Below are 25,160 nucleotides of genomic sequence, written 5' to 3' on the forward strand. Positions count from 1 at the left end.
GGAGGCTGCAATGCTTGGTAAGAAATGTACGCATTATCCTGCCCATGCAATTGTAACCCCTCTGTACAGTATGTTCACAAATAAAATAAAATTAAATTAAAAAAAAAACCACTAGAAAACCAGAAGTGGCGCTATGGTTCAAGAGGTAGAGTGCTCGCCTTGAGCTGAAGAGTGCAGGGACAGCGCCCAGGCCCAGAGTTCAAGCCCCATGACCAACAGCAACAACAACAAAAAAAAGAGTCTTATGGGCTTTCCTGCCCGGGCTGGCTTTGAACCGCGATCCTCAGATCTCAGCCTCCTGAGTAGCTAGGATTACAGTTGTGAGCCACTGGCCACTGGCTCGTTTGTCTCTTTTTGTATTATTTTTCAGTGCTTACACAAAAGGGTTTAAATCTGACATATGAATTTACAAGTATGGTGCATCCTGATCAGTATCACCCGTTTCATCATTCTCCCTGCTCCTTCCATCCTCTTTTTCTTTCTTTCTTTCTTTGTGTGTGTGTGTGTGTGCTGGTACTGGGTCATGGGTGCTAGCCCAGAGCTCTGTTCCTCAAAGCTGATGTTCTACCACTTAAGGCACAGCTCCACTTCCAGCACTTGGATAATTACTTGGATATATGAGTCTTAAGAACTTTCCCGCCCAGTTTGGCTTCAAATTGTGATCCTCAGATCTCAGCCTCCTGAGTAGCTAGGCCTGCAGGTGTGAGCCACTGGTGCCTGGCTCCTCCTTCTTTATTTTTTTTTGTCAGTCGTGGTGCTTGAACTCTGGGTCTGGGCGCTGTCCCTCAGCTCTTCAGCTCAAGGCTAGCACTCTACCACCAGAGCCACAACACCACTTCCAGCTTTTTTCTGCTTATGTGGTGCTGAGGAATTGGACCCAGGGCCTCAGGCATGCAAGGCAACCGAGCCACCTTCCCCGCTCCTCCTTCCTTATTCTTAAGACAAGGAAAAATTGTGTACCTTGAACCAACAACTGTGCACTGTGAAATAGTATCTGACACCACTTTCGCCAAAATGTTCATACAGGTATACTCCCAATGAGCCATGCTGGTCATAGATTTCCCGCTTCTTAGGATCACTCAGTATGGCATGGGCTGCGTTGATCTCTTTGAAGATTTCTTCTGCTTGAGGGTTGTCTGGATTCTTGTCTGGATGGTACCGCAAGGCCAGTCTCCTACCCAAGCAGTACCCAAAAGGAGGGTGGGGAGGGATGGAGAATGGCTAAAGAGGGAGGGTTAGGATGAATGGTAGGGATAGGTCTCTAGACAGTGCAGGAGAGCAAGAGGGGGTGGTACAAAGGATGGAGGCAAACAGCTAAAATCTAAATTTCTTCCCATGGCACATTAATCAGAAGGATGTCCTCCTTTGATCCCCAAATAAAAACTTGACATTAAAACAGGTCAGAAAGCAAGGTAGAAAGAAAACGGTTAGAGGGGGGAAATGACAGGATTCCACAGAGGAGAGGGGTCTGAACCTGTAGGCTCTCTTGATCTCTTTAAGTGAGGCACCCTTCTTAACCTCCAGCACTGCATAGAGGGTTGAACCCCGTTTGGATAGCTGGCGGGCGGCTTCTTCCACATGAGACATGATCTGGGCCAGAAGAATAAGAACACAACGTCAGTGATGCCCACTCACCATGGCTTGAAGGACAGTGCAGGTGACCAGAAAGACATTCAAATGCAAATGTCAATGAGGAAACATCTTCCCCTCATTTCCCAGCATTCTCTAGCTATTTAGCCCCCCAGGCACTCCAGAGCTGAGAGAGGCCTAAGCAAAGAGAGATTTGTGCCTCAGAAAAGCGCGATTTTGTCTAGGGCTTGTATACTTTAAAAACCTGTCCAAGCTTAGGGTTTGGTTTGAAAGACCAGGATGGGTCCCAGTCCTTGAATAGGCTTGGTCAGGAAATTGAGATCTCTAATCACAGATCAAACCTGCACTGCCGAAGGAAGTGAAATGTTCAAAAGCCAAGCAGAGGCTAGGCCAGGGCCTTACGGCTAGGCCAGGGCCTTACTTCTTCCTCACCCTCTAGTTCCCAAATCTGCCCTCAGCTCCTCAACACTGGGTCCTGAGGAGAGCAGGAAGTTGACGCAAGGGCTGAGGAGGAGGAGGGCAGAGGGTTGCTGTAGAGGTGGCGGGCCCTGGAGCAAGACCCCCGAAAGTGGGCCAGAGAGGCCTGGGAGAACCAAAGCAAGGAGCCCAGAGGGCTTCTCCGTATTTGCTGAGGCCCGTAGCCCTGTGCTGATTCTCTACCAGGCCTGGTCCTGTACCTCGGAGTCGTTCTCTTGAGCTAGGTAGGCCTCATATATCCTTCATTCTCCCAGGTGCGAAACTTCACACCGGGGCTTGGTCGCTGGCTGGCTGCGCATGCTCAGTAGGCACCGTGGGGACGTTTTCTGGCGCTGCCGGAAGAACGGACGGAGAGGCTGAGTTAGCCCTGAGACTTATTTCACTCAGGAAGCCGGAGCGGCAGGCCTGGGCTGAGCGTTGCTTCCAGCCCAGGCACCGCCTTCCACCGCGTCTTTCTTCAAGTGGGAGGCCACCACCCACCTGATCGCCATCATGGCTCTCCAACTCTCGCTGGGAAAGACAGCGGGCTGGCTGAAGTGGCAAAAGAGGTATGGCTGCCCAGGCCTTCTCAAGGGCTGTATTTCCTTTCCAGGCTTCCTCAGAATTTAGGGATCTTCACTTGGTCCTTTCTCCCCCTTCGTCTCCGAAACTCTTCCACAGCCTTTGAGATTCACCGCCAACGTGAGTGGCTGCCCAACTTGGGCGTCAAAGCATGTGTCTTATTGTAATGATCCATTGGCTATTTATTTATTATTTTGTTTTGAGACAAGGTCTATGTAGTCCAGGTGGTGTCGAACTGGTGTCGAGGCTCCTGCCTCATCTGGATTGCTGGGATTACAGGCAGGTACTACCAAACCCACCCTTTAAAATGATATCACGAGCCTTTCCAAAAGTGCTTCGTAAATGTCATTTAAGTGTGATTCCATCATGAGTATGTATTATAATGTGAATTATATAAGCCAGGTTGGATATTTAAGTTGTTTCTAAATACTGCTGTTACCAATCAAGTCCTTGGATGAATCTCAGATTTCTGTTTAAGGACAGACAGATTCCTGGACGTGAAGTATAATTTTATTTATTTATTTTTTTTTGCCAGTCCTGGGTCTTAAACTCAGGGCCTGGGCACTGTCCCTGAACTTCAGTTGCTCAAGGCTAGCACTCTACCATTTGAGCCACAGCACCACATACTGGATATTTTTTAAGGTACACACACACGCACGCACGCACGCACGCACGCGCACACACACACACACACACATGGTGGTTAGGTCTTCTCTTTCTCCCTCTCTTTTTCCCTCTCTCTCTCCCTTTCCCCCCTCTCTTCTTCTCTCCTCTGCTTTCTTTTCTTTTGTGATTCTAGGAATTGAAACCAGCACCTTCCACATGCAAGCACTTTGCCACTTAAGCCAAGCTCCCAGCCCTATATCATTAACTTTTGTCTCAGTTACCCAAAGTACTATTTTACACCACCACAGATAGTGGAAACGCCCATCTACCTGGCCTGGCCTTTTCTCATGTCCCCTAGGAGGAAGAGCTTGTAGTGTTGGCTTCCTTTACAGAGGATGGCTCAAAGGCTCTGATAACATGAAATTGAAAAAGCATTATTATTCAGTAAGTCCTTTTCATGACCCCTTTTGTGGCTTTGGGCACACTTTCCTATTTATTACAGTTATTCAGGCATATGCACCTTCCTCTTAGGTTTTAATTGGCGAGTCAATACTCCATCTCAATCAATGCCAGCCATCTAGGCAAATTGAGTCTGTATGCAACAGGCATAATGAATACTGAATTAGTGAATTCATTTCTATAGATCTGTGACCAGTGCATCCATCTAACCTATAGGTTCTTGGTCAGATGAATTAATGAGGTTACTTAACTACACAGAAGGAGCTTATCTGACTTTTTTTTAATGGTTTGTACGATACAAGGCTTCTCTACTCTCCAGTCTCTTATCAGCAATAGAACTAGTGGAACAAACCATTTCATTTCTTCACAGCACTGCGAAGGGAGGAAAAGCCATTCAAAATGTAGTGTACATAACAGTGGACTCTCTACCTCCATCTCCAAGGCCAGCCTGGTCCTGCCTCAGTCTCTCCAATCTCATCCAGAATCACTGTCTAACTTGCTCTGGGTTCAGCCTCATTGCTCTCCTGTCATTTCTTTGGAGACACCGTGTTCCCTCCCAGCTCAAGGGCCTTTGACCATGTTGTTACCTCTGCTTGAAGGGCTCTTCCCCAGGCTATTCCTACGGCTGATTTCTCATCCTTTAAAGGTCTTTGTTTCATGCCTCTCCAGAGAGACCTTTCAACTGAGTTTCATTCTGTCCTCACCTCATAACACCTTCCCATGATTTATGAATATATATATATATATATATATATATTTACATGTGCATTGACGTATTTAAGATCTGGCTTTCCCAGTTGACAATGAGCTCCTCAAGGACAGAGACCTTATATTCCTGGTACCTAGAACCATGTCTCATTCTCAATAAGTGAATTAGTGATTTGTGGGGTAAGCTACAGATAAGGTACCTTTAATAGAATGTAAGCCTGGAGGTTGAGCCACAGCAAGATTTCTTTTGGACCAAAACTGGTGAATTAGACAGGTTGATAGAGTCCATCTTCCCTCATATGGTCCTAGACGAGAGGGAATAAAGGACTATGAACCTGGCTCAAATGGGTAGAATGCCTGCCTATTAAGCACAAGGCCCAAAAGTTCAACACACACACACACACACACACACACACACACACACACACACACATACATGACAAAGATAGAAGATTAGAGGCTAGATTATAGGTACTATGACTCTGAGCTCCTTATTTCTTTGCCTCAGTGTTCCTCCAGTTTCTAACACAGTTGCTGGGATATAAGTGATCAATAAATGTTGGCTGGCTGACTAAAAGAGCAAACAGATGCCTGACTTTTCAGTCATGTTTGCTTAATTGTCTTCTTTAGTTTTCACAGAAACCCTAAGAGAAAATATGATCACATCCTTGCTCTGTGGAAGAGTCCTGGGAAAGTTAGTAAACATCATTCACATTTTGTCAGAGGCCCTAGAATATTATTACTTCTTATCCTTGCCCTCTAGCATCTTAATTACTCATAGTCCATTATCTAAGTCTTGTGAGGCACTGCTCTGAATGGACAGATGCCAGTTAGCTGTGTGTCTGGTGTGCTGTGGCCAGGGTCTGCCTTCTGCCTTCCAGACTCCAAGCCCCCTTGATGGTCCTGCTCACAGCTTTTTTCTCACACCCATCCCAGAGGTATAAGGAATACTCATACCAAGTGTCAGAGCCCTAGAACCCAGTTCTTGCTCTGGCTGTAACCCATTGTGTGGTCTTGGACAAGTCCTTTAGTCTGTGAATCTTCTTTTCCTCTACTGGAAAAATCTGTTCCATAGAGTTAATGCCATGACTCAATTAGAGTTGATTGTAAAAAGAACAGAAAAACAGACAAACCTGTGCCAGTGAGTGGCTACAGATAAAAACCATTTGTAGGAACCTTTGCTTTCCCACTACAACTTGTGTGAGTGATCGTAGCACTTACTGCCTCCCAGAGCCATTTAGGTTTTCTAAAACATCCCTTGTTTACCCACAGATAAAAAGTGGTAGTCATATAGCAGTAGTACACACATATACAGACAGCAGACATTGACATATTTATACTCAAAATACCTCAGTCTGGAACATATGCAGTTGGAGAGAGAGCAAGAGGAGAGAAGAGAGAAAGAGAGAGACTGAGACCAAGGCAGAGACCATAATTTGTCACAACCAACAATAAGGTTCTAAAATTGTATTATCTGAGTGGGAAAGGACCTCAGCGCCTTCATTTCATCTACACCAAGTGCAGCCCATGGAGAAGGACTGACCTTCTCAAGGTCACCCAGTGAGGTCTAGACTGTCTTCTGACTTCAAGTTCAAGATCAACAGCGTAACTGCTCCTTATATACCAGCTTGCATCCCGGTGAAAAGTGCACATCTAGAGACAGCCCAAAGCTGGTATTTCTGGCCTTTCACTGGTGATGTCAGGTAGCGTCTCTCCGTGCCTTTTCCCACTGGAAGGCATGTATACTGTAGGTGAACAGAATCCCACCAGCCCAGTTTTATTTGTCTGTCTTTTCCAGGCCACCCATGTGAGGGCTTCTAGCTGGAGAGGTGGCCTCATGTTCCTGCGTCTGTCACCTGCAGCCCTGCTCATTGCACACCTGGGGTCAGAATGATGACACTCTTGTCTTGTTCTAAGATGGCGTTGATAACATCTACCTCTTTGGGTTTTGAGATGACTAAATTCTTAATTTAAACAGTGTCCATATAAGTGCTTTATAAGACAACCAATGATTCCTATCATTGTAATCATTATTTCTATCTAGTCTCCTTCCAATTTTAGGAATTGAAAATTACTTTTCATTCATTTATTTATTTTTGTCGGTCATGGGGCTTGAGCTCTGGGCCTGGGCACTGTCCCTGAGCTCTTCAGCTCAAGGCTAGTGCCTTGAACCACAGCACAATTTTTTGGTTTTCTGGTGGATAATTAGAGATGAGTCTCATGGATGTTCCTGCCCATGCTGGCTTTGAACCACAATCCTCAGATCTCAGCCTCCTGAGTAGCTAGGATTACAGGTGTGAGCTACTAGTGCCTGACTACTTTTCATTTTGTCTCTAAGAAGGGAAAAACCAAATTGTCTTGCTAAGATTGGAAAATTCTCACTGGTGTCTTTCCATTTTGCTCTCTGTGTCCTTCTCTCAGGTTCCCAATGAAAGAGGAAAAACTAGTAGGGTTAGATCAGTGTGACTAAATGGAGTGAAAAACATCAAGCTATATTTTGGGAAGAGACTTTGGGCCTCAGATCCCCCCGCTCCTTTCTTTTCAGTTCTGCTAGCTCTGTCCTCTCGTCTGCTAGGCACTTCTTTCTTCTGGCTCTTCTACATCTGTTAAGTGTCCTTCCTCCCTTGCTATCTCCCCATTCTCTTGTCTGCAGATTGAGTATTCTCTATAGCTAGTCTTTTTTAGTTGTTTTGAGATAGGGTCTTGCTATGTAGCCCAGGCTGCCTTGAATTCACAGTCCTCCTGCCTCTGCTTCCTGAGTATTGAATATGACCTTTTTTTTTTTTTTCAGTCCTGGGGTTTGAACTCTGGGCCTGGGCACTGTCCCTTGCTCTTCAGGTCAATGCTAGCACTCTACCACTTGAGCCACAGCACCACTTCTGGTTTTCTGAGTGGTTTATTGGAGATAAGAGTCTCATGGACTTTCCTGCCAGGAAAGGATTGTGGTTCAAAGCCAGTCTGAGCAGGAAAGTCCGTGAGACTCTTATCTCCAGTTAACCACAAGAAAATTGGAAGTGGTGCTGTGGCTGAAATGGTAGAGCTTTAGCCTTGAGCTGAAGAGCTGAGGGACAGCACCGAGGCCCAGAGTTCAAGCCCCACAACCGACAAAAAAAAAAAACCCACCCCGTATTTAATAATGCCTATGAAGAGAAGAGCAGTTTTAAAGGACAAGAGAGCCCAAAGGTATTATCTAAGACAAGACTCAATTGAGAATATAGGTTATAAGCACATCTGGCATAGTCCATTACAGTTAGAGATATGAACAAATGCAAAAGCCCTGGGGCAGGAGCATGCCTGGCACACTGTAGTGGGATAGAACTGGAAGGAAGGCCAGAGTAGCTAAGGAGAAAGATGGGGAGACTATGAAATGAGATTGATGTGCGGACTTGTGTGTCATAAGAAGGATTTTGGCTGGTATTCTGAAGTTAGATTATATTGCCTCGCTATTGGATTTGAAGTAGACGGTAGGTGCATACGGGTAGAAACAACAAGAGCAACAACTGAGAGGCTACAGAAACAACTAGGCTGACAAAGCTGGGCACTGGTGGCTCACACCTGTAATAACAGCGACTCAGGCTGAGATCTGAGGATCCATGGTTCCTGCCACAGGAAACTCTGTGAGACTTATCTCCAGTTAACTATCAAAAAGCTGAAAGTTGGGGCTGGGAAGGTGGCTCAGTGGTAGACAGCTTGCCTTGCATGCGTGAGGCCCTGGGTTCTATTCCTCAGCACCACATAAGCAAAAAGAAAAAAGCCGGAAGTGGCGCTGTGGCTCAAGTGGTAGAGCGCTAGCCTTGAGCTGAAGAGTTGAGGGACAGCGCCCAGGCCCAGAATTCAGGCCCCATGACCAGACCTCCTCCACAAACAAAAGCTGAAAGTGGAGCTGTGGCTCAGGAGGTAGAGTGCCAGCTTTGAGCCAAAAAGTTCAGAGACAATGCCCAGGCCCTAAGTTCAAGCTCCTATTAATGGCACAAAAAATATAAATATAAAACCCAACAATCAAGGAGACAGATGGCGGTGGTTTGGACAAGGGTTTGCTGACAGATTGGATATGAGTCAAGGATGACCCCAAGATTTCTGGCCTGATCATATAAGGATGGAATTGCCATGTTCTGACATAGATGGGCTGCAGAGGGAAGAGGTGTGAGATGCAGTGAGGATCTGAACAGGTTTGGCCTTTAAAAGCTTGTGATGCTTGCCTTTTAGACACTCAAGAGAGGACATCAAAGTAGTATTGGGGTAAATGAGTTTGGAGCCCAAGTGAGAGTTCTGAGAATCATCATTCACAAACACCATTTGTTTTTTATCCTTTTAAATTTAAAACACATGCCCAAATCAAGAGAAAAGTCCCTTGGATCCTTCCTCACCCCCCCCCCAAAAAAAAAACAACTACACCCAACTAACATCCAGATTCAACAAGCACTGCCTCCTGCTGTTACTTGAAAGTATTTAAAGGAGCTAGGAGCCAGGTGCTGATGGCTCATGCTGTAATCCTAGGATCCTAGGATCACAGTTCCTGCCTGGGCAGGAATATCCATGAGACTCATCTCTAATTAACCACCAGAAAACCAGAAGTGGCACTGTGGCTCAAGTGGTAGAGCACTAGCCTTGAGCTGAAAGAGCTCAGGGACAGTACCCAGGCCCAGAGTTCAAGCCCCATGACTGACAAGAAAGACAGACAGACAGACAAGAAAGGAAAGAAAGAAAGAAAAAGAGAGAGAAAGAAAGGAAGGCAGGAAAAATTGAGCTGGATACTGATGGCTCACATCTATGGTCCTAGCTGCTTGGGAGGTTGAGATTGGGAGGATCATGGTTAGAGGCCAGCCCAGACAGACAAATCCAAGAGACTCCATCTACACAGAAGGAGGCTGCTCCATAGGTAGCATAAACCTGTGATCTCAGGCTGAGGTGGGAAGCCTAACATAGGCAGATCTCAGCTCAGGTATGTGTCCTGGCAGGACACATATCCAGATAACCAGAGCACTGTATAACTACTTAAAGATAATAAAATGTAATTAAAAAAACCAACCAGACCTAAAAGGGTTGGAGGCATGGCTTAGCCTTTTCTGTAGCCGGCCTGTGTAAGAATGTGGTAACTTCAACTTCAGTTGATCAGACCAGAAACCTTGGGGTCATCCTTGACTCCCACCCAATCTGTCAGCAAACCCTTGTCCAAACTGCCACCATCTGTCTTCCTGGTTGTTGCTGTAGCCTCTCAAGTCTTCTCCCTGTTTTCCCACTCCAATAATGCCTGACTTAGCTAGCCTGAGGTTCTGAGTTCAAACCCCAACAGTACTTCCCCCCCCCAAAAAAAAAGACAAGAAGGATGATAGTTCTATGGGAGAGAGAAGAGGAAAAAATGATCAAGCCCTGGTTGGGCTAACCCAGTATTAAAAGATTGAGGAGATGATGACAGTGCCCAGAAAAGGAGACTGAAACTAAGCAGACAGTAAACGAAGAGGAAAACCTAAGGAACATAATTTTCAAATCACAAGTATAGCATAGTAACTGCTGAGAAAGAGAAAGTAGTGTTCCAGCCCCCACCGCAGGGACATGTCAGCTTCAGCTCTTTGTTATTGCCTTTACTGCCAAATAAAATCCTGCCTCTTCCATGCTGCTACCACTCTGACCACCAGCTCCTTCTCTCCAGAATGACTTAATTAAAGGCCCCTAGTAGGGTGCTGGGGACCCAGGGAGCTCTGATGTGGAGACAAACAAATGAATTGGACAGTGAGGGGCCTGCTGTGATCAGATAAGTACAAGAAGTCTGAAGAGGATGGGGGAGGGCTCTTCCCAGGCTGGGGGATGTTGGGAGAGGCTCAGGGAGGTGACATTGAAAGGGGAATAGAATGGAATTTGCACCTCCACATTGTCAGTCCCCTTCAGCTCAGCCCTCTCACTATTCTCTTTAATTTCAAATTTTTTATTGCCTAATGGCTGTAAGCCTAATTCAAATGTGAATCTCTGTACTAGGCTCTGCTTTCCTGTGCTCTCCCTATGTGAACTGGTCCAATAGGAACTTTCAACTGGGGCCCCTCTGCAACCTCTGTGGCCTGGTCTGGCAGAGGCCCTCTGGATGCATACACTGACCTGTCCTTCCAGGGAAATCCAGCACTTCCTGCCTCCATCATGCTTTTGGGGACTAAGAACAGCCTTATGACTCACCCTAGGCAAGACTGATACTAGGGGCGATTCTAGTAAGTCAGTAATGAAGGAACACAGAAGTCAAGAGAGGAAGGCTGGTGTCGGTCTGGTGCCTCTCCAATCCTGAGCTAAGCTGGCAGGCTGTTGGGAAGGGAGTTAAGTGTTGAGTAAATTCTGAATGATTAGTTGTTGCAAGACTACAGGAATGTACAATATACAAGGCACCAACCCTGGGCTGGCCTTTCTAACACCCCCGGGGGAGGGGGGTACAGCACGACTCCCTTGGGCCTGGCATTTGGGGAGAAGACCTTTGTAACATTTTTGCCTGGCCACCGGTGGCTCTTGGAGAACTAAGCGCAAGCACCTGTTCTGCTGCCAAGCTTTTCTTAACAGAGATTGCCGAGCGGAGGCAACTGTTGGTTTTCCAGCGCGGCGCCCTGGGCTCTGGGAGGCAGCTCGGTGAGCAGCCGGGCCCGGGCGGAGCCAGCCGTGGTCCTCCCAGCCCCCGGGCACGTGCGGGCGCCGGCGCCCCCTCCCGGGCAGTCGGGCCGCTCTCCGCGGGCTGCCCAGAAAGGGAAATCCCGGAAGAAGCCATTGTTGTCCCCCTCTTGTGGTCATCCTCCGAAGCGGGTGCGCGTGGAGCAGCGGTGCTCAGCTCAGGCCCTCCCGGGGCGGGCGGGCCACCGGCATCCCCCCGCTTCCCGGCTCTCTAAATGAAGGGAAGCCCCAGGCCAGGAGGCCAGCGTAGCAAACGGACGGCGAGGAGCCCGGGTCTGGGCACAGCCAGCCAGAGACGGGAGAGACACGAGTTCTACTCCGGCTCTGACCTGGGTCAACAAGGTCACCTTGGCCAGTGGCTTCTTCCCCTCACCGCCTCCAACTGCCCTTCTGCCACCCGCACCGAGGCCCCTCCAGCCCCACACCACTCGGGGAAGTCGGGGCGGGGGGCGAAGGCTCCTCTCGCCCGGCTCCCTTGCCCCGCGTGGGCCTTGGGGTGAGCCTTGGCGCGGCGCGCAGCGCTGGCTGTGGACCCCGGGCCGGGCGCCAAGGGCGCACAGACGCCGCGCGTTCCTTCTCACCCGCCACCCGCAAACCCTGGCCAACCCGGGTGCGGAGCCCGAGAGCAGCCAGCCCCGAGCCCCGCCTGCCTAATCCGTTTTAGGAGCCTCACCTCCTCCGCGAAGCTCTCCCGGCTTAACCCCATCACTCCCAGCCTCCCTCCGCGGCACGTGCGGGGGGGGGGTGTTGTTGCTTGGGGTTTTCTGGAGGTGCGCGTGTGGCCACCGTGTGCGGAGGGCGGTCACCGTGTGCGGAGGGCGGTGTGGACTGCCAGGCCGCTCACGGTGTTCTGAAGGATGAGGTTGACGGGGTTTCTAGCCTGGGCTCCCTCCCTCCTCGGCCTCCCCCCCTCCCGACCCTCCTCCTCGCAGACTGTCACGGCTCCGTGTGCTCGATTCACTCCCCACCCCCTTTTCGTCCCACAGTGGCGGCGGGGGCCACGGGCAGAGAGCACTGCGCATTTGAAGCTTCGACCCAGCTTCCACACCGACTTTGCTGTAAGTCCCTCCTCCTCCGGGCTTTCCTGCACCCCCCCCGCCCCCCAAGGTGCCACAGCGTGGAGATAGGAATCCCCCACTGTCGGGAGACCCAAGCAGCAGAGCAGGGGCGATGCCCCCCCCCCCGTCTGTTGTCCCGTCTGCTGTCCCGGCCTCTCAGCCACAGGATGGAGAGCCGCCCCGGTCTTCGGTGGCCATTCCGGCCCTTTGACCTGACCTGGGGGGGAAAGGGCATGGGAGGGGCAGTCCTGACCCTTTATCCGCCGTGCTGCATGCCCTTGGACGCTTCTTCTGGGACTCAGTTTACTCATCTGAAAAGTAGGGGCAATAACGGACTGAAGGAGAGTGAGCAGGAAGCCCTGCCGCCCGAGTCCTCGCGTGAAACCCGTGGAGATTCGCGGCCCGGTGCTTGGCAACCGCGTGCCGCCCGGGCGGTCCCACCCCGGGGTCCTCGGAGTTCTCCCGACTCGGCCCACTCACCCCACGTTCCTCCCGATCCTCTGCAGACAGGCTCAGGGCTTGCTTCTGCCTGCCTCCAAGTTGGGGGCCCGGCATGACCGGGTGGTGTCCCGCGCGTGGGGGGCGGTGGGAGGGGGCTGGTCCTAGGGGTCCCCCGTGTGCGGAGTTTGGCTCGGGGCCGGTGGGCGGGGCCTGGGGCGGAGGCAGGCGGGCTTGTGGGGGGGGGCGCTGGGGAGATGGGGCGTCCTCTAAAACCAGGTCCCCACCTGACACTAGCGGGGAGGGGGGGCAGAGCGGGACTTGGGCAGGGGGGCGGGCCTTGAGGGCTGGACTGGTGGGGGAAGAAGGGGGAGCCTAGGGGCGGGGCTTGGGGAGTCGCCCCACGCAGGGCGGGGCTCCAGCAGCCGCGGGATCCGCAGTTGGGACTCGGCGCGCCCCAGCCGCCGCGCTTCCCTCCATTCGGGTGTCCCCGAAGCCTCCGGGGAATCTGGGGGTCCGGCTGGCGCGGGGCCGGCCCAGCCTCTCCCTTCCCTCGGTGGGGCCTAGACGGTCGGAGGGGGGAGCGGTGACATGGAGCCTTCTCCCACGCCGGGGCAGTCGGAGACCACGCGCCTGGTGAGCCCCCGGGACCGCGGAGGCGCCGGCGCCCTGCGCTTGAAAAGGTAGGGCAGACGGACAGACAGACCGGGCCTCCGCAACCCGCGGCCCGTCCATGTCGTTGTCTCCCTGGGTTCGCAGCCCGCTTCCTCCCCCGCCATTCCCCCAGCCGACCCGCCGGCCCAGCCCCTCCGCCTCCCCTCGATCACCCCGTTTTCTCCTCGGCCCGCGCCCCAAGCCTCGGGACTCCTCCGTGGCCCCCGCCGCGTCTGACTTCCCCGGGAGCAGCTGTCGCTCCGCTCCGTCGTGGGGCCACAGCTCGGGCCGGGAGCCGCGAGGTCCGCAGTGCCGGGACCCCGGGAGCCCGGAGCCCGGGAGCCCCCGCGGGCCTGCCGGCCCCACGCGCGGCTGGGGCGCGCCCTCCAGCCGTGGCCAGTTACGCGCACGGGGACGGAGCTGGGCCCGGGCCGGGCGGCGGGAAGCGAGGGGGTGGCAGAAAAGGAGCAGGTGTGGGCTGGGCGGCGGGGGTATTCCCGGCTCCGCACAGACGGGGCCGGGGGCGGCGAGGTGTGAAATGAGGCGCCGAGCGCGGGGACAGCGGGCCGGGGGCGGCCGGAACCACCTCCGCACCCTGCCGGCCTCCCGCGCCCGCCGCCCGGGATCCGCCACCCCGGCCCTCCCCCAGACACCTCTGCTGAGCCATTTTGTCTGTTGGCTGTCCGTCCGGGTGTCCCCAGAATTTGATCAGGGACCCCCCCCCCGCTGTCTTGTTATCCCCATCTCTCCCTGCCTTTCGGTTTTCCTCGGGGCCCCTCTCCCTTTGTCTCTGCCATGGTCTTCTGTGCGTTTCCAGCTCTTTCTCAGGGAGGGGACCTTAAACCTGGGGGTGTGGGGGGAGCAGAAGGGAGGGAAGATGCTTTCTGCAGGGCACTGCAGAGGTGGGCCGGGCAGCTGCGGGGGCGGCGGCCGCTGTGGCCCTGGCATCGCCTCCGCAGCCCCTTGACTTTCATCGGTCCCTTCTCCCTTGCCAGAGGCCCCCTTCTCTCCACCCGCCCCCCCAATATTGCTTGTCGTTTGTTGGGAATTTCAGAGGACTGGGGAGAGGAAATAGCCGGCCTGCTCAACACAATGTAGCCACACACCTACCCCAGCGGGGAGGCCTCTTTAGTACCCAATTTATTCCAACAAAAAGGAGCCATCAGCCTGTTGATGGGCACCTACCTTGATGACTGATTTGTGCCGTTGTCTTACAAGACCAGGGAAGACTTCGTGGCTCCTGCCCCCCGAAACCCCCAGCCTCGGTTTGCTCTTCTGAACACATCTCCATCTCTTAGCCCATTTTCATTCTCATATGACCATTAGTCACCAAACCCCGCAGGATTTCCCCAGAGGCTGGCTACTTACCTGCCCCTCCTCTAACACTGCACCTGCGTGGTCTAGCCAGCACCTGGGTGAGTCTGTTCTAGACCTCCCCCTCCCCATCTCCTCTCTCTGTGCCAACAGCAAGGTCCTCTCCGTGCATCTGCCTTTCCTTTCTGCCCTCCCCTAGCACCTCATGCGTAAACTCCAAGCCGCAAACCTTGAACGTGGTCCACGCTCCATACATATATGTCGGGAGCAGCCTTCTCCATATAGGCTCAGCTCTTCTCTGAAGTCCTCTTCTCCCTCACCGGAGTTGGTCACTCCTTCCCCTCTGCCCTAAAGTAATTTGTTTATCACAAACCCCAGCACTGCCTCTCCCTGACAGAAGTCCTCTATTACACCTCGGTCTCTACCACTAGACAGGGCGTTCTTCTGGAGATGCAAGTAGATGGGCACCATGGCCCCCCTTATCTCCACATCTCCCTAGAAATAGAGACACATAGGTGCAGATGGAAGTCTTAGAAAGGGCTTTTTGACACTCTGGAAATCAATCTACCTGCAAGAAAATTTCCCCACAATCACCAAATGCTCTACCTCCTTCAAGCCTCAGTTTACCCACCTAGCAGAGCTTTCTCAAACCAAGAAGCTCCCCCGACCCCAGCTTTACTGCTCTGATTCCATTTCTATCTGGAGCCATCATTTTTCCCTGGTAGGTAGTCTTGTCACACCTCTGTGACTGTTTCCGTTCTGTCCTTTCTGCTTAGTCCTCTATTCTGTGGAAAGTTCTGTATTTGCTGGGGTTCAGGATGGGCGGTGGAGGTGGTAGTAAAAATTAAGCCAGATCTTAAACTCAGTCACTGAGCCTGGACTCTGACAGCCTCTCCCCTTTGTCAAGCAAGGCTTATGACACCAGGCAGGGAAGGGGCCACCACCAGGTGCTTCTGGTCAGGCTGAGGTTCAGTTGAAATGTGGCAGACTCCAAGTCCAGTGCTCCTGCCTCTTCCATCCTCAGACTTTTTGGGTCCCAACATTCCACTCTCCCTTTATTTAGTTTAGTTTGTTTGATGGAGACAGGGTCTTGCTCTGCGTGCCAGGCTGGCCTTAAACTCAAGATCCTCCTGCCTCAGCCTCCCTCCCAGGTGCTAGGATTCCAGGCTAGAACCATCACTCTGGCAGCACACCCCTCTCCAAAGGGGCACTTGAGCTGTATGTATATCTAGGGGCAAAGGGGGCAGCGTCTGGGAGTGGAGGCTGGTGGAGGGGGGCTAGGAGCGAGGCACGCGAAGGCAGGTTCCTGTGTTGAGTTACTTCACACTTAAGCACTGCCATCCCTTCGATTTCCTTCGCCTGGCACTATTCAGTGTCTCTGTCAAAGCTCTTGTTCTTTTCTTTTTTTGTCAGTCGTAGGGCTTGAACTCTGGGCCTGGGCGCTGGCCCTCAGCTCTTCAGCTCAAGGCGAGCGCTCTACCACTTGAGCTACAGCGCCACTTCTGGTTTTCTGGTGGTTTATTGGAGATAGGAGTCTCGTGGTCTCTCCTGCTCGGGCTGGCTTTGAACCGTGATCCTCAGATCTCAGCCTCCTGAGTAGCTAGGATTACAGGCGTGAGCCACCAGCGCCCGGCTAAAGCTCTTGTTCTTTAGGGCCCTTCTTAGGTTACCTCCTCCAGCTGGTCCTGATTTCCTCATGAGAGCATATCTGGAGCCCTGTAACTATTCCAGTGGCCATGTCGGCCTTGTGCTGTGTGTCATAGTGTTTGGGATCACACTTGTGCTGTTCACTGAGAAGTCTCTGAGATCAGGATGTCCCACTCATTTTGTATTCCTTGCGGCGCCTATCATAGTGCATTAATTTGGTTGGGCTCTGGGCTGGGCTGGGCTGCACCAACCACTACCCCAGCGGCATTGCTCCCATGAATCCTCTCCCTAGCTAGGCCTCATACTTATTAAAATATTAACCTACACTGTTGTAAGCTTCCTTCCAGCTATATGGTTCTGTGGCTCTATGTATGGAAGGAAGAAAAAGGGAGGCCAGGATTTCAACTATTCCTTTGGCTTCAGTGTACTCACAAGGCTCTGGGTGCACTGGGCCTAGAGCAACAGTGAGACACAAGCCTGTCTGCTGAGTCCAGCCCCAGGGGCTGAGGACCTGGGAGCCAGGAGGGCAGCCTGTGGCTCCTGCCCTAGGTTGACTGAGTTGCCTGCCTCAGTCTCTTCACAGAACCCTCAGAGCCCCTTCCTGACGGACCCAAGCCTGAGGGAATGGCCAACCACCGCTGCCACAGGAACCCGTTACCACAGTCAGGCCTCACTCCTGAGAGGCAACACGCGAGGAAGCAGCTGTACGCTGCCTCTGCCGTGTGCATCCTTTTCATGACCGGGGAGGTGGTGGGTAAGTTGGAGAGTAGCCCTCCAAACTCATGCTCTATGAAGTCCTGAGGTTCTTGGATTGAAAGTCCAAAGGTGGGTGGTGAGGAGGGGCGGTGAGTGCCCAGGACTCAACACAACCCCACGGGGGATTTTGAGTAAGTCAGTGCCAGGCTGGGGGGCCAGGGCCTACCTCTCTGTGTGAACTGGTCTTTTTTTTTTTTTGGTCGGTCGTGGGGCTTGAACTCTGGGCCTGGGCGCTGTCCCTCAGCTCTTCAGCTCAAGACAAGCGCTCTACCACTTGAGCTACAGCGCCACTTCCGGTTTTCTGGTGGTTTATTGGAGATAGGAGTCTCACGGTCTCTCCTGCCCAGGCTGGCTTTGAACTGAGATCCTCAGATCTCAGCCTCCTGAGTAGCTAGGATTACAGGCGTGAGCCACCAGCGCCCGGCTGAACTGGTCTTTTAAGAACCCCATTTTCATGATGGGAGCAGTGGCTCATGCCTGTAGGCTTAGCTATTTGGGAGGATCACAGTTGGATCCCTCCCCCATCTCATCCAATACAAAGCTTATTGATGCTTCACACACAGCCTCCCAGCCACACAGGAAAAATAAATAGGAAGGCTGCTGTCCAGGCCAGCCCAGGTTTAACACAAGATCCTATTGAAAAACCAAAAGCCATGCTACCAGTGGCTCATGCTTGAAATCCTAGCTACTTGAGAGGCTGGAACCTAAGAACTGTGGCTTAAAGCCAGCTGGGGGGTAGGAAAGTTTGTAAGAGTCTTATCTCTAATTCACCACCAAAAAGCCAGAAGTAGAGCTGTGGCTTAAGTGATACAGCAGTAGCTTTGAGCAGAAATACTCAGGAATAGTGCACAGGCACATGCACGCACGCGCACACACGCACACACACAACTAAAGCATGGGCTACAGGCAAGTGGCAAAGTGCCTGTCAAGCAAGTACAAAGTTCTGAGTTCGACCCCAGTGCACACACAAACAAAAAACCACCCTATTTTCTTTTCTTTTCTTTTTTTTTTTTTTGTCGGTGGTGTGGCTTGAACTCTAGGTCTGGGCACTGCCCCTCAGCTCTTCAGCTCAAGGCTAGTGCTCTACCACTTGAGCCACAGCACCACTTCTGGCTTTTTCTGTTTATGTGGTGCTGAGGAATTGAACCCAGGACCTCATGCATGTGAGGCATGCATTCTACCACTGAACCACCTTCCCAGCCCCCTATTTTTTTATTATGAAGATAAAATATGTCACTGAAGGAGTATTTGGATATTATAACATCATTTATAGGCCATACACAATTACTAATATAGTCAGATGAGCTGTGGGAAGCCAACCCATTGTCTATCAAATGATTTCTCAGGCTTCTGTGGCCAAGGCTCATATATTGTTGACAAGTGAAAAGAAGAAAACAGCCACCTGTGATCCCTATGCCTGGGAAAGCCACATTGTCACTTTGGCATAGTTTCCTCATCTGTTTTCCATGCTTGTGCGCGTACAGCACATGGACCACTGTACCTCATTTTGCCCTTGCAGGTGGGTATATGGCGCATAGCCTGGCCATCATGTCCGATGCAGCTCACTTGCTGGCAGATGTGGCCAGCATGTTGGGCAGCCTCTTCTCCCTTTGGCTTTCTACCCGGCCAGCCACCCGCACCATGACCTATGGTTGGCACCGCTCAGGTAAGGGACCTCAATGACTGTGTGCCCCTCTCCTCTTGCCGAAGGATGCCTCTCAGGCTGCAGAATGGGGTTCTGACAGCTTGTCTTTCCCTGCAGAGACTCTGGGGGCCTTGGCCTCTGTCTTCTCCCTCTGGCTGGTCACTGGCGTCCTCCTGTACCTGGCCTTCGTCCGCCTGCTGCACAGCGACTACCACATCGAGGGCAAAACCATGCTGCTGACCGCCAGTGTTGCAGTCTGTGCCAATCTTATGTACGTTCCTGCGTGGAGCCCACACCCTGTGGGGTTCAGGATTCAGGTCATCTTCCAGACACACCAGGGTTTCCCTGTCTTTGCTCTACTGAGAAGAGGCTAAGAGAAATAACTTCAGTTCAGGCAGCAGACATTTGTGTACCAGCTCCCTGGGGGAGGTGGGAGAGAACTTCATCGGTATGATCTCAGTTAAGCCTTGCAATTATTGCTGTAAAAGATCCTGGTAGGAATCAGGCAACTTGCCTGAATCATATAGCTAGTTAAACAGAAGCCAGGATCTGAATCCATGCCCGTGGCATCCCAAGTTTCATCATTTGTGCTCCCAGACAGTGCTGTTCTCTTCCTGGGCTGAGAAGCAGGTGGAAATGAGGGATGGAGGAGGTGAGAGGAAGCCAGGAGCAGGCTTGGCTGAGCTGCTCTGTTTTCTCCCTCAGAATGGCCTTTGTGCTGCACCAAGCTACCCCCCATCACAGCCATGGGCCTAGGGGGGCTGGATATGCACCTCTGGAAGAGGGATCTGCAGACCCCTCGTCCTTGGGGAGGAACACCAGTGTCCGGGCAGCCTTTGTGCACGTGCTGGGGGACCTCCTGCAGAGTCTTGGGGTTCTGGCAGCTGCCATCCTCATCTACTTCAAGGTACTGTTATGGAGGCCTGCCTCAACCTCCTCAGCCTTCCTGTCCCATCCCTCGTTCTTTTCCCCACCTTCCGGACCCTCAGCCTCTCTCCCCTCGCCGCGGCTCCCCAGGCATCTGCCTGCTCTGGGTCATGTTCCTTTTCCTTTCCCCAGGGTTTTCAAAGCCTTCCTGTTTGTCAGGATGTCTTGAGGTGTCCCTCTGAAGCCTGGTCCCTGGGCTGGGTGGGTGGGGTCTCTTTCTCTACAGCCTCAATACAAGGCCGCCGACCCCATCAGCACCTTCTTCTTCTCTGTCTGTGCCCTTGGATCCACGACCCCCACTCTCCGAGATGTTCTTCACATCCTCATGGAAGGTGAATTTGACACCACTGCTCCCCACTCTTGGAGCCCTCTTGGACCCCAGCTAGCACCGGGCCCCTTCCTCTTCTCTCAAGAATGTAGTCCTGTTGCTGGAAGGGTAACTGGGACATAGAGTAGGCCGTAAAGGTCAGCTAGGTGGGTGGGTACAGAATGGGAAATGGAGGGCTGGGAGTGTGGCTGAGTGGTAGGGTGCTTGCCTAGCATGCATGAAGCCCTTGGTTCAATTCCCCACTACCACATACACTGAAAAAGCCAGAAGTGATACTGTGGCTCAAGTGGTAGAGTGCTAGCCTTGAGCAAAAGAAGCTCAGGGACAGTGCCCAGGCCCTGAGTTCAAGCCCCAGGACAGGGAAATGGAGCCCTGGCAGTTAAGACATGACAGGTGCTGGTTTCAGGTGCCCCCCGCTGCATAGGATTTGAACCTGTACGGGACACACTGCTGTCGGTGCCAGGAGTCCGAGCAACCCATGAGCTGCGTCTGTGGGCCTTGACGCTCAGTTACCATATTGCCACTGCACATCTGGCCATTGGTGAGTACACACTGCTTCCAGCCAGAAACTTCCCAGAACCATCCCCTTACCCCCTGCAGGTCGCAGTGGCCTCAATCACTGGGATTGCTTGTCTTTTTCTTTTGAGACAAGGTTTCGCTGAGTAGCCAAGGCTGGCCTGGAACTCACGATCCCCCTGTGTGTGTGAGCCTCCCAAGCTCTGGCACATATTATAGGCATATGTTACCACACCTGGCTGTTTTGTTCTTCATGATATCTCTCTACACACACCATTATCCCCTCACACACACCCCTCGGACAAGGAGGGCTTGGGCACTGCTTAGGGGGAGGTTTTATCCTCTGCAGTAGCACAGAGAACCAAGCATATTTAAAGGACTGACGGCACAGTGGGTCACTCAGGGCATCTCCACTAAGCGAGGTATCATAGCTACTTACAATGACAATGATGGAAGTGTGTGTGGCGACTAGGGGAAATGTTTATGGTATACTGCGAAGGGAACAAAGTCTGAATATAAAATTATAACTACATTATGATTCAACTATTAAAAATATATATGGTGACTCATGAGCTGACAAAGGATTTTTTAGTTTCTTCCAGATGCAAGAAGCAATCAAAGGCATGCAATTTGGATGCCAAAAATATCATAGCTTGAGGGGATACTTGACGGCAACTCTGGAAGGACAGTGGGGTGGCAGATTTTACATCTGGATTATCCTGGAAAGCTGAGTGGCTAGGCTGCGGGAGCATCTATCTGTGTATTGATGCTTTGAGGCAGGAGAGAATTGGAGGCTGGGAACAGGGGGTGTGTCAGCATGGCCCATTAGGGGTGAGTCTATCTGACATTTTCCTCGACAATTCTACGCTGTTCATACAACATGGAGAGGCAGGCAGGCAGCCCATTCATGCCCAGTTTTGAAGCTGTGCAGCCCCTGGGCCTTCCCTCCAACCTTATCGCAGTTCCTGCCTGTGCCCAACTCCCCAAGGATTGAGGCTGCCCTTATCACTCTCCCACAGACTCCACAGCTGACCCTGAAGCCGTCCTGGCTGAGGCCTCCTCCCGCCTCTACTCCCGCTTTGGATTCTCCAGCTGTACCCTGCAGGTTGAGCAATACCACCCTTCGATGGACCACTGCCTGCGCTGCCAGGAGCCCCGCGCCTGAGCCGCACCCCACCCTCGCCCCACTGCCAGGCCCAGGCTCAGCCCTGGACTCTCAGCACCTTCCTCTCTGATCACAGAGAAGGGACTTGAGCCGAGCCCGTCCCCCATCCTCCTCCCTCTCCCACTTGCCAACCCCGTCCCCCAGGGCCAGCCCCAGTGGGTAAGACTAAAGTGTGCAGGGGGCGTGGGACAGGAGTGAGCAGTTCAGGGGTCTAGGGTGTGTGGAAGCCCCTGAATTCTCACTCCCCACGGTCCTTGCTCTCCATGGCTGCAAGAGCCAAGCACGTCCTTTTTGTGCAATCCCTGTGTCCGGCTGGCTGGCTGGGGGCATCCGCCTGTCTGTGTACTGTTGGTGTGCCTATGCCCGGGGAGGTCAGCAGGGGCCCCCTCCCCACGTGGTCCTCACTCTGTCTATGCAGAGGCCCCAAGCTTGCACTTTGTCCATGTGTCTTAGCCCTGTGATTTTGTGCGCGCACGCGCATGTGTGTATGTATGTATGTGTGTGTGTGTGTGTGCGTGTTTCTTGGTGCTGTGGCCTATGTGTCTCTGTGCCTGTGTGGCTGTGCTCTGGTGGCTCGAGTCTGCTCATCCATGTGTGTGTCTGGAGGTCTGTCTGTCCATCCCTCTGTTGGTGCTGTGCCTTCCGCTATCCAAGGGAGGGGGAGGACTCTCTGCAGCTCCACCAATAAACTTGTGTCTAACTGCACCTCCGCCCCATGTGACTCCTCTGGAGGGGGGTCATTTGGGATTTGGGAACCATCAGACTCCCTCACACAGCTTCTGGCCCGCCACCTCCCTGCCCTCAGATAGAAGCTGAGCCCCCCCCCCCACCTCCTCTATTCCACAGCATCTCCCAGCCTGGGCTCTTGGTTCAGGGAAAGTCCTCCTGTATCCAATTTGGAAGGAAAGTGGCCAAGAAATCGTGGGTCCCAATTCACACTTAAAGGAACCAGCAAGCCAGGATACTGTCTTGCTGGTCACAGGGACGCTGGCTTCCTTTGGGGAAGAGGGGTTGAACCACAGAGCCTGGGTGGACTTGGTGCTCACATCGCTCAAGGCACCCTGGCCGGCCATGTGAACTTCATATCAAAGGCTTCTTTACACTTCATCCCCTCTTATCTTAAAAAATCATAGGTTTGGAAAGATTTGGTCTAACAAATCCTAAGAAGTGGTTGATTTTTTTTTTGAGATATAATTTTACTACATGGCCCTTCAAGAAGGTCTCAAACTTGGGGCTGGGAAGGTGGCTCAGTGGTAGAGCGCTTGCCTTGCATGCTCAAGGCCCTGGGTTCGATTCCTCAGCACCACATAAGCAAAAAGAAAAAGCCGGAAGTGGTGCTGTGGCTCAAGTGGTATAGTGCTAGCCTTGAGCTGAAGAGCTGAGGGACAGCGCCCAGGCCCAGAGTTCAGGCCCCATGATTGACAAAAAAAAAAAAAAAAAAGGAAGAAAAAGTGAGGAAATGAGGGAAGGAGGATGGAAGAAAAAAAGGAAACGAAAGTGTTTCCCCTTTTACCCTAGAGGTGTCAGGTACGGTTCATCCACCCAGCTTTGTCTGTATATACCAACATCTATGCAGCAACAAAATGGTTTGGTTTTATAGGCAGAAATAATGTAACCTGCATCCTGGACACATCTTTCATGGCAATCCACATGGATTTCATTAAAAAAAAAAAAAAAAGGCTTTTGGGTCCATTGACAATAAACTCCCTCACTGGTGTCCAGCTGGGAGCCTGGCCAGGCTGGGCCCTTGGTGCCTGGTGCCAGGGCTGATTGTGAGTGGAGGGCTGAGGGGTCCATCCACTCAGGCAGGCAGCCAGAGGCTTCCCCAGCTGCTCTCCATGCTTTGCTAGTTCCTGACACATTCTCATTTTACGTCTCATTGATTACGGCCCCTAGCGACAGGGTGGGGGAGGGGATGGGAGTGGAAATGGAGGAGAGGAAAGGAGGGTGGGAAAGAGGAAGACAAAATGGTCACCCTTCAAGCAGCTTTAAGCTGCTGCTGTCCTCGATGTCCAGTGCCCCGGAGGAAACAATGCCCAGGGCAGAGACCCAGGAATTTAGTCCATCTACTGCCCCCACACCCTATAAGGTGAGGAAGAGAATTCTGAGGCTCACTGAGAGGAAGGACACATAGAGGTCACTCACCTACAGAGGGGACAAGAGCCGCCTCCCATCCCCCAGCCCTGGATAGCACTCGCCAAGGTAAATTTCTGCAACCTTCCTCAGTTCCTCAACCACCTGCTGCTCTGGTCCTCTGGCCCTGGGCTGCCAGGGCCAGGCCCCTCCCTTTTGATACTGGCCTTTTGATGATTCTGGTCAATTTAGCCTCCCTGTGTCTCATTTTTCCTATTGGTAAGGCAGGAATTATATGGTGCCTTTCATGCCAATGTGCCCTGGTATGTGTATATAAATGTTAAACTGGATGCTAGTGGCTTAGCTACTCAAGAGGCTGAGATCTGAGGTTCAAGCAAGCCATAAGATTCTTATCTCCAATTAACCACCAAAAGGCGAACTGGAACTGTGATTCAAGTGGTAGAGCCCCTAGCTTGAGCGAAAAAGCTCAAGGGGCAGTGCCCAGGACTGGTATAAAACAACAACAACAACAACAGTAAAAACCCAGCATTAGCTTTAGGGTCAAATTCCAGAAGGCAGGGAGAGCTTTCTGGGGAACAAGATGGCTTAGCACCGTGTCTCTGCAGGGACAGAAAATCAATAATTATGGAGCTTACACTTTTGTGCAAGGTGCTGGGAGGCAGGCAGCAGTCTGTTCGCCCCCCAGATGGGGACAATGGAGCTTTACTGCCCTTCATCATGTAGTTCAATGCTTCCGGAGTTGAGATTGCAACTGACAAAAGTCCTTGGCCCTATTTCCTTGCCACTCTTTTAGGTAGCCTCTGTTAGGGACAGGGAAGGATGGGAGGACGAGGAGCATTTTCAGTCACTGGTATGTCCTCTCCCTCCCAAGGGAGCCCAGGATAGCCTTATCTCTCCAGAGCTGCCTCCTCCTCCCGTTATCCCCAACCAATCCCCTCCATTTGCTTATCTGGAAGTCCCTTCCATGGTGTGCACTTCCTGAGAGATAAAATGCCCGGTCGGGGAGAGGCGAGTGAGGAGAGGCTAGAGGGAGAAAAGCAGGAGAGGGTCCATTCATCAGAGCCCTGGCAGATCCTTATACAGATGAGTGTCTAGGGAGGAAGGGAGCCTGCGATCCAGAGAGGGTCATGGGAAGGTAGCAGGAAGCAAGGGAAGAGAGGAGGAAAGATCTGGGGTTGTCTGGCAGTTGGAAGTCTTCAGAAGAGGGACAGACTGGAGACCAGGGAACCAGATGGAGCAGGCAGATTGGCAGTGTGTAGAACCTGTGCTGCAGAGACTGGACCAGGGCATGGAGCAGGGATGCTTTCTCCTTTCTGGGATGCTCAGCAGCAGGAGGCCGGAGAGGCTTCACTGAATCTGACAGGAGGGGCTCCAGCCTCAGAGGCCCGTGGGCTCAAAGGGCAGCACAGAGTGGGCTAATAAGGCCATCTGCACCACCTCCGCCCCTTAGGGGACTTCAATGCAGACTAGTCTGTAGGGGGCGGTGTGGCCACCCCAAGCCAGACTGTTGGGAGAGCAGCGCCCTCTGGAGGCCAGTGCTATGGCAGTGGCAGAGGCAGCTGGAGTCAGGAGAGA

The 25,160-nt window shown here is 52.3% G+C and overlaps 2 protein-coding genes across 2 annotated transcripts in view; one reads left to right on the forward strand and one right to left on the reverse strand.

Annotated features, from left to right (window-relative positions):
- The window catches only part of Dnajc5g (DnaJ (Hsp40) homolog, subfamily C, member 5 gamma), a 3,485-nt gene extending 1,898 nt beyond the window's left edge, over nt 1-1,587 (reverse strand). The window contains 3 exon segments of the mRNA XM_013013533.1: nt 961-1,214; nt 1,217-1,221; nt 1,475-1,587. Of these exon segments, the coding sequence (XP_012868987.1) occupies nt 961-1,214; nt 1,217-1,221; nt 1,475-1,587 (372 nt within the window).
- Nucleotides 1,588-13,130: 11,543 nt separating this feature from the next.
- On the forward strand, nt 13,131-21,491 carry Slc30a3 (solute carrier family 30 (zinc transporter), member 3). Its single transcript, XM_013013619.1, has 8 exons — nt 13,131-13,222; nt 16,727-16,908; nt 18,430-18,576; nt 18,673-18,826; nt 19,261-19,462; nt 19,709-19,814; nt 20,217-20,351; nt 21,346-21,491. The coding sequence occupies exons 1-8, from the start codon at nt 13,131-13,133 to the stop codon at nt 21,489-21,491; spliced, it is 1,164 nt and encodes a 387-aa protein (XP_012869073.1).
- Nucleotides 21,492-25,160: the final 3,669 nt, after the last annotated feature.

The sequence above is a fragment of the Dipodomys ordii genome, unplaced genomic scaffold (assembly GCF_000151885.1).
Source record: "Dipodomys ordii isolate 6190 unplaced genomic scaffold, Dord_2.0 Scaffold20, whole genome shotgun sequence".
Lineage (NCBI taxonomy): Eukaryota > Metazoa > Chordata > Mammalia > Rodentia > Heteromyidae > Dipodomys > Dipodomys ordii.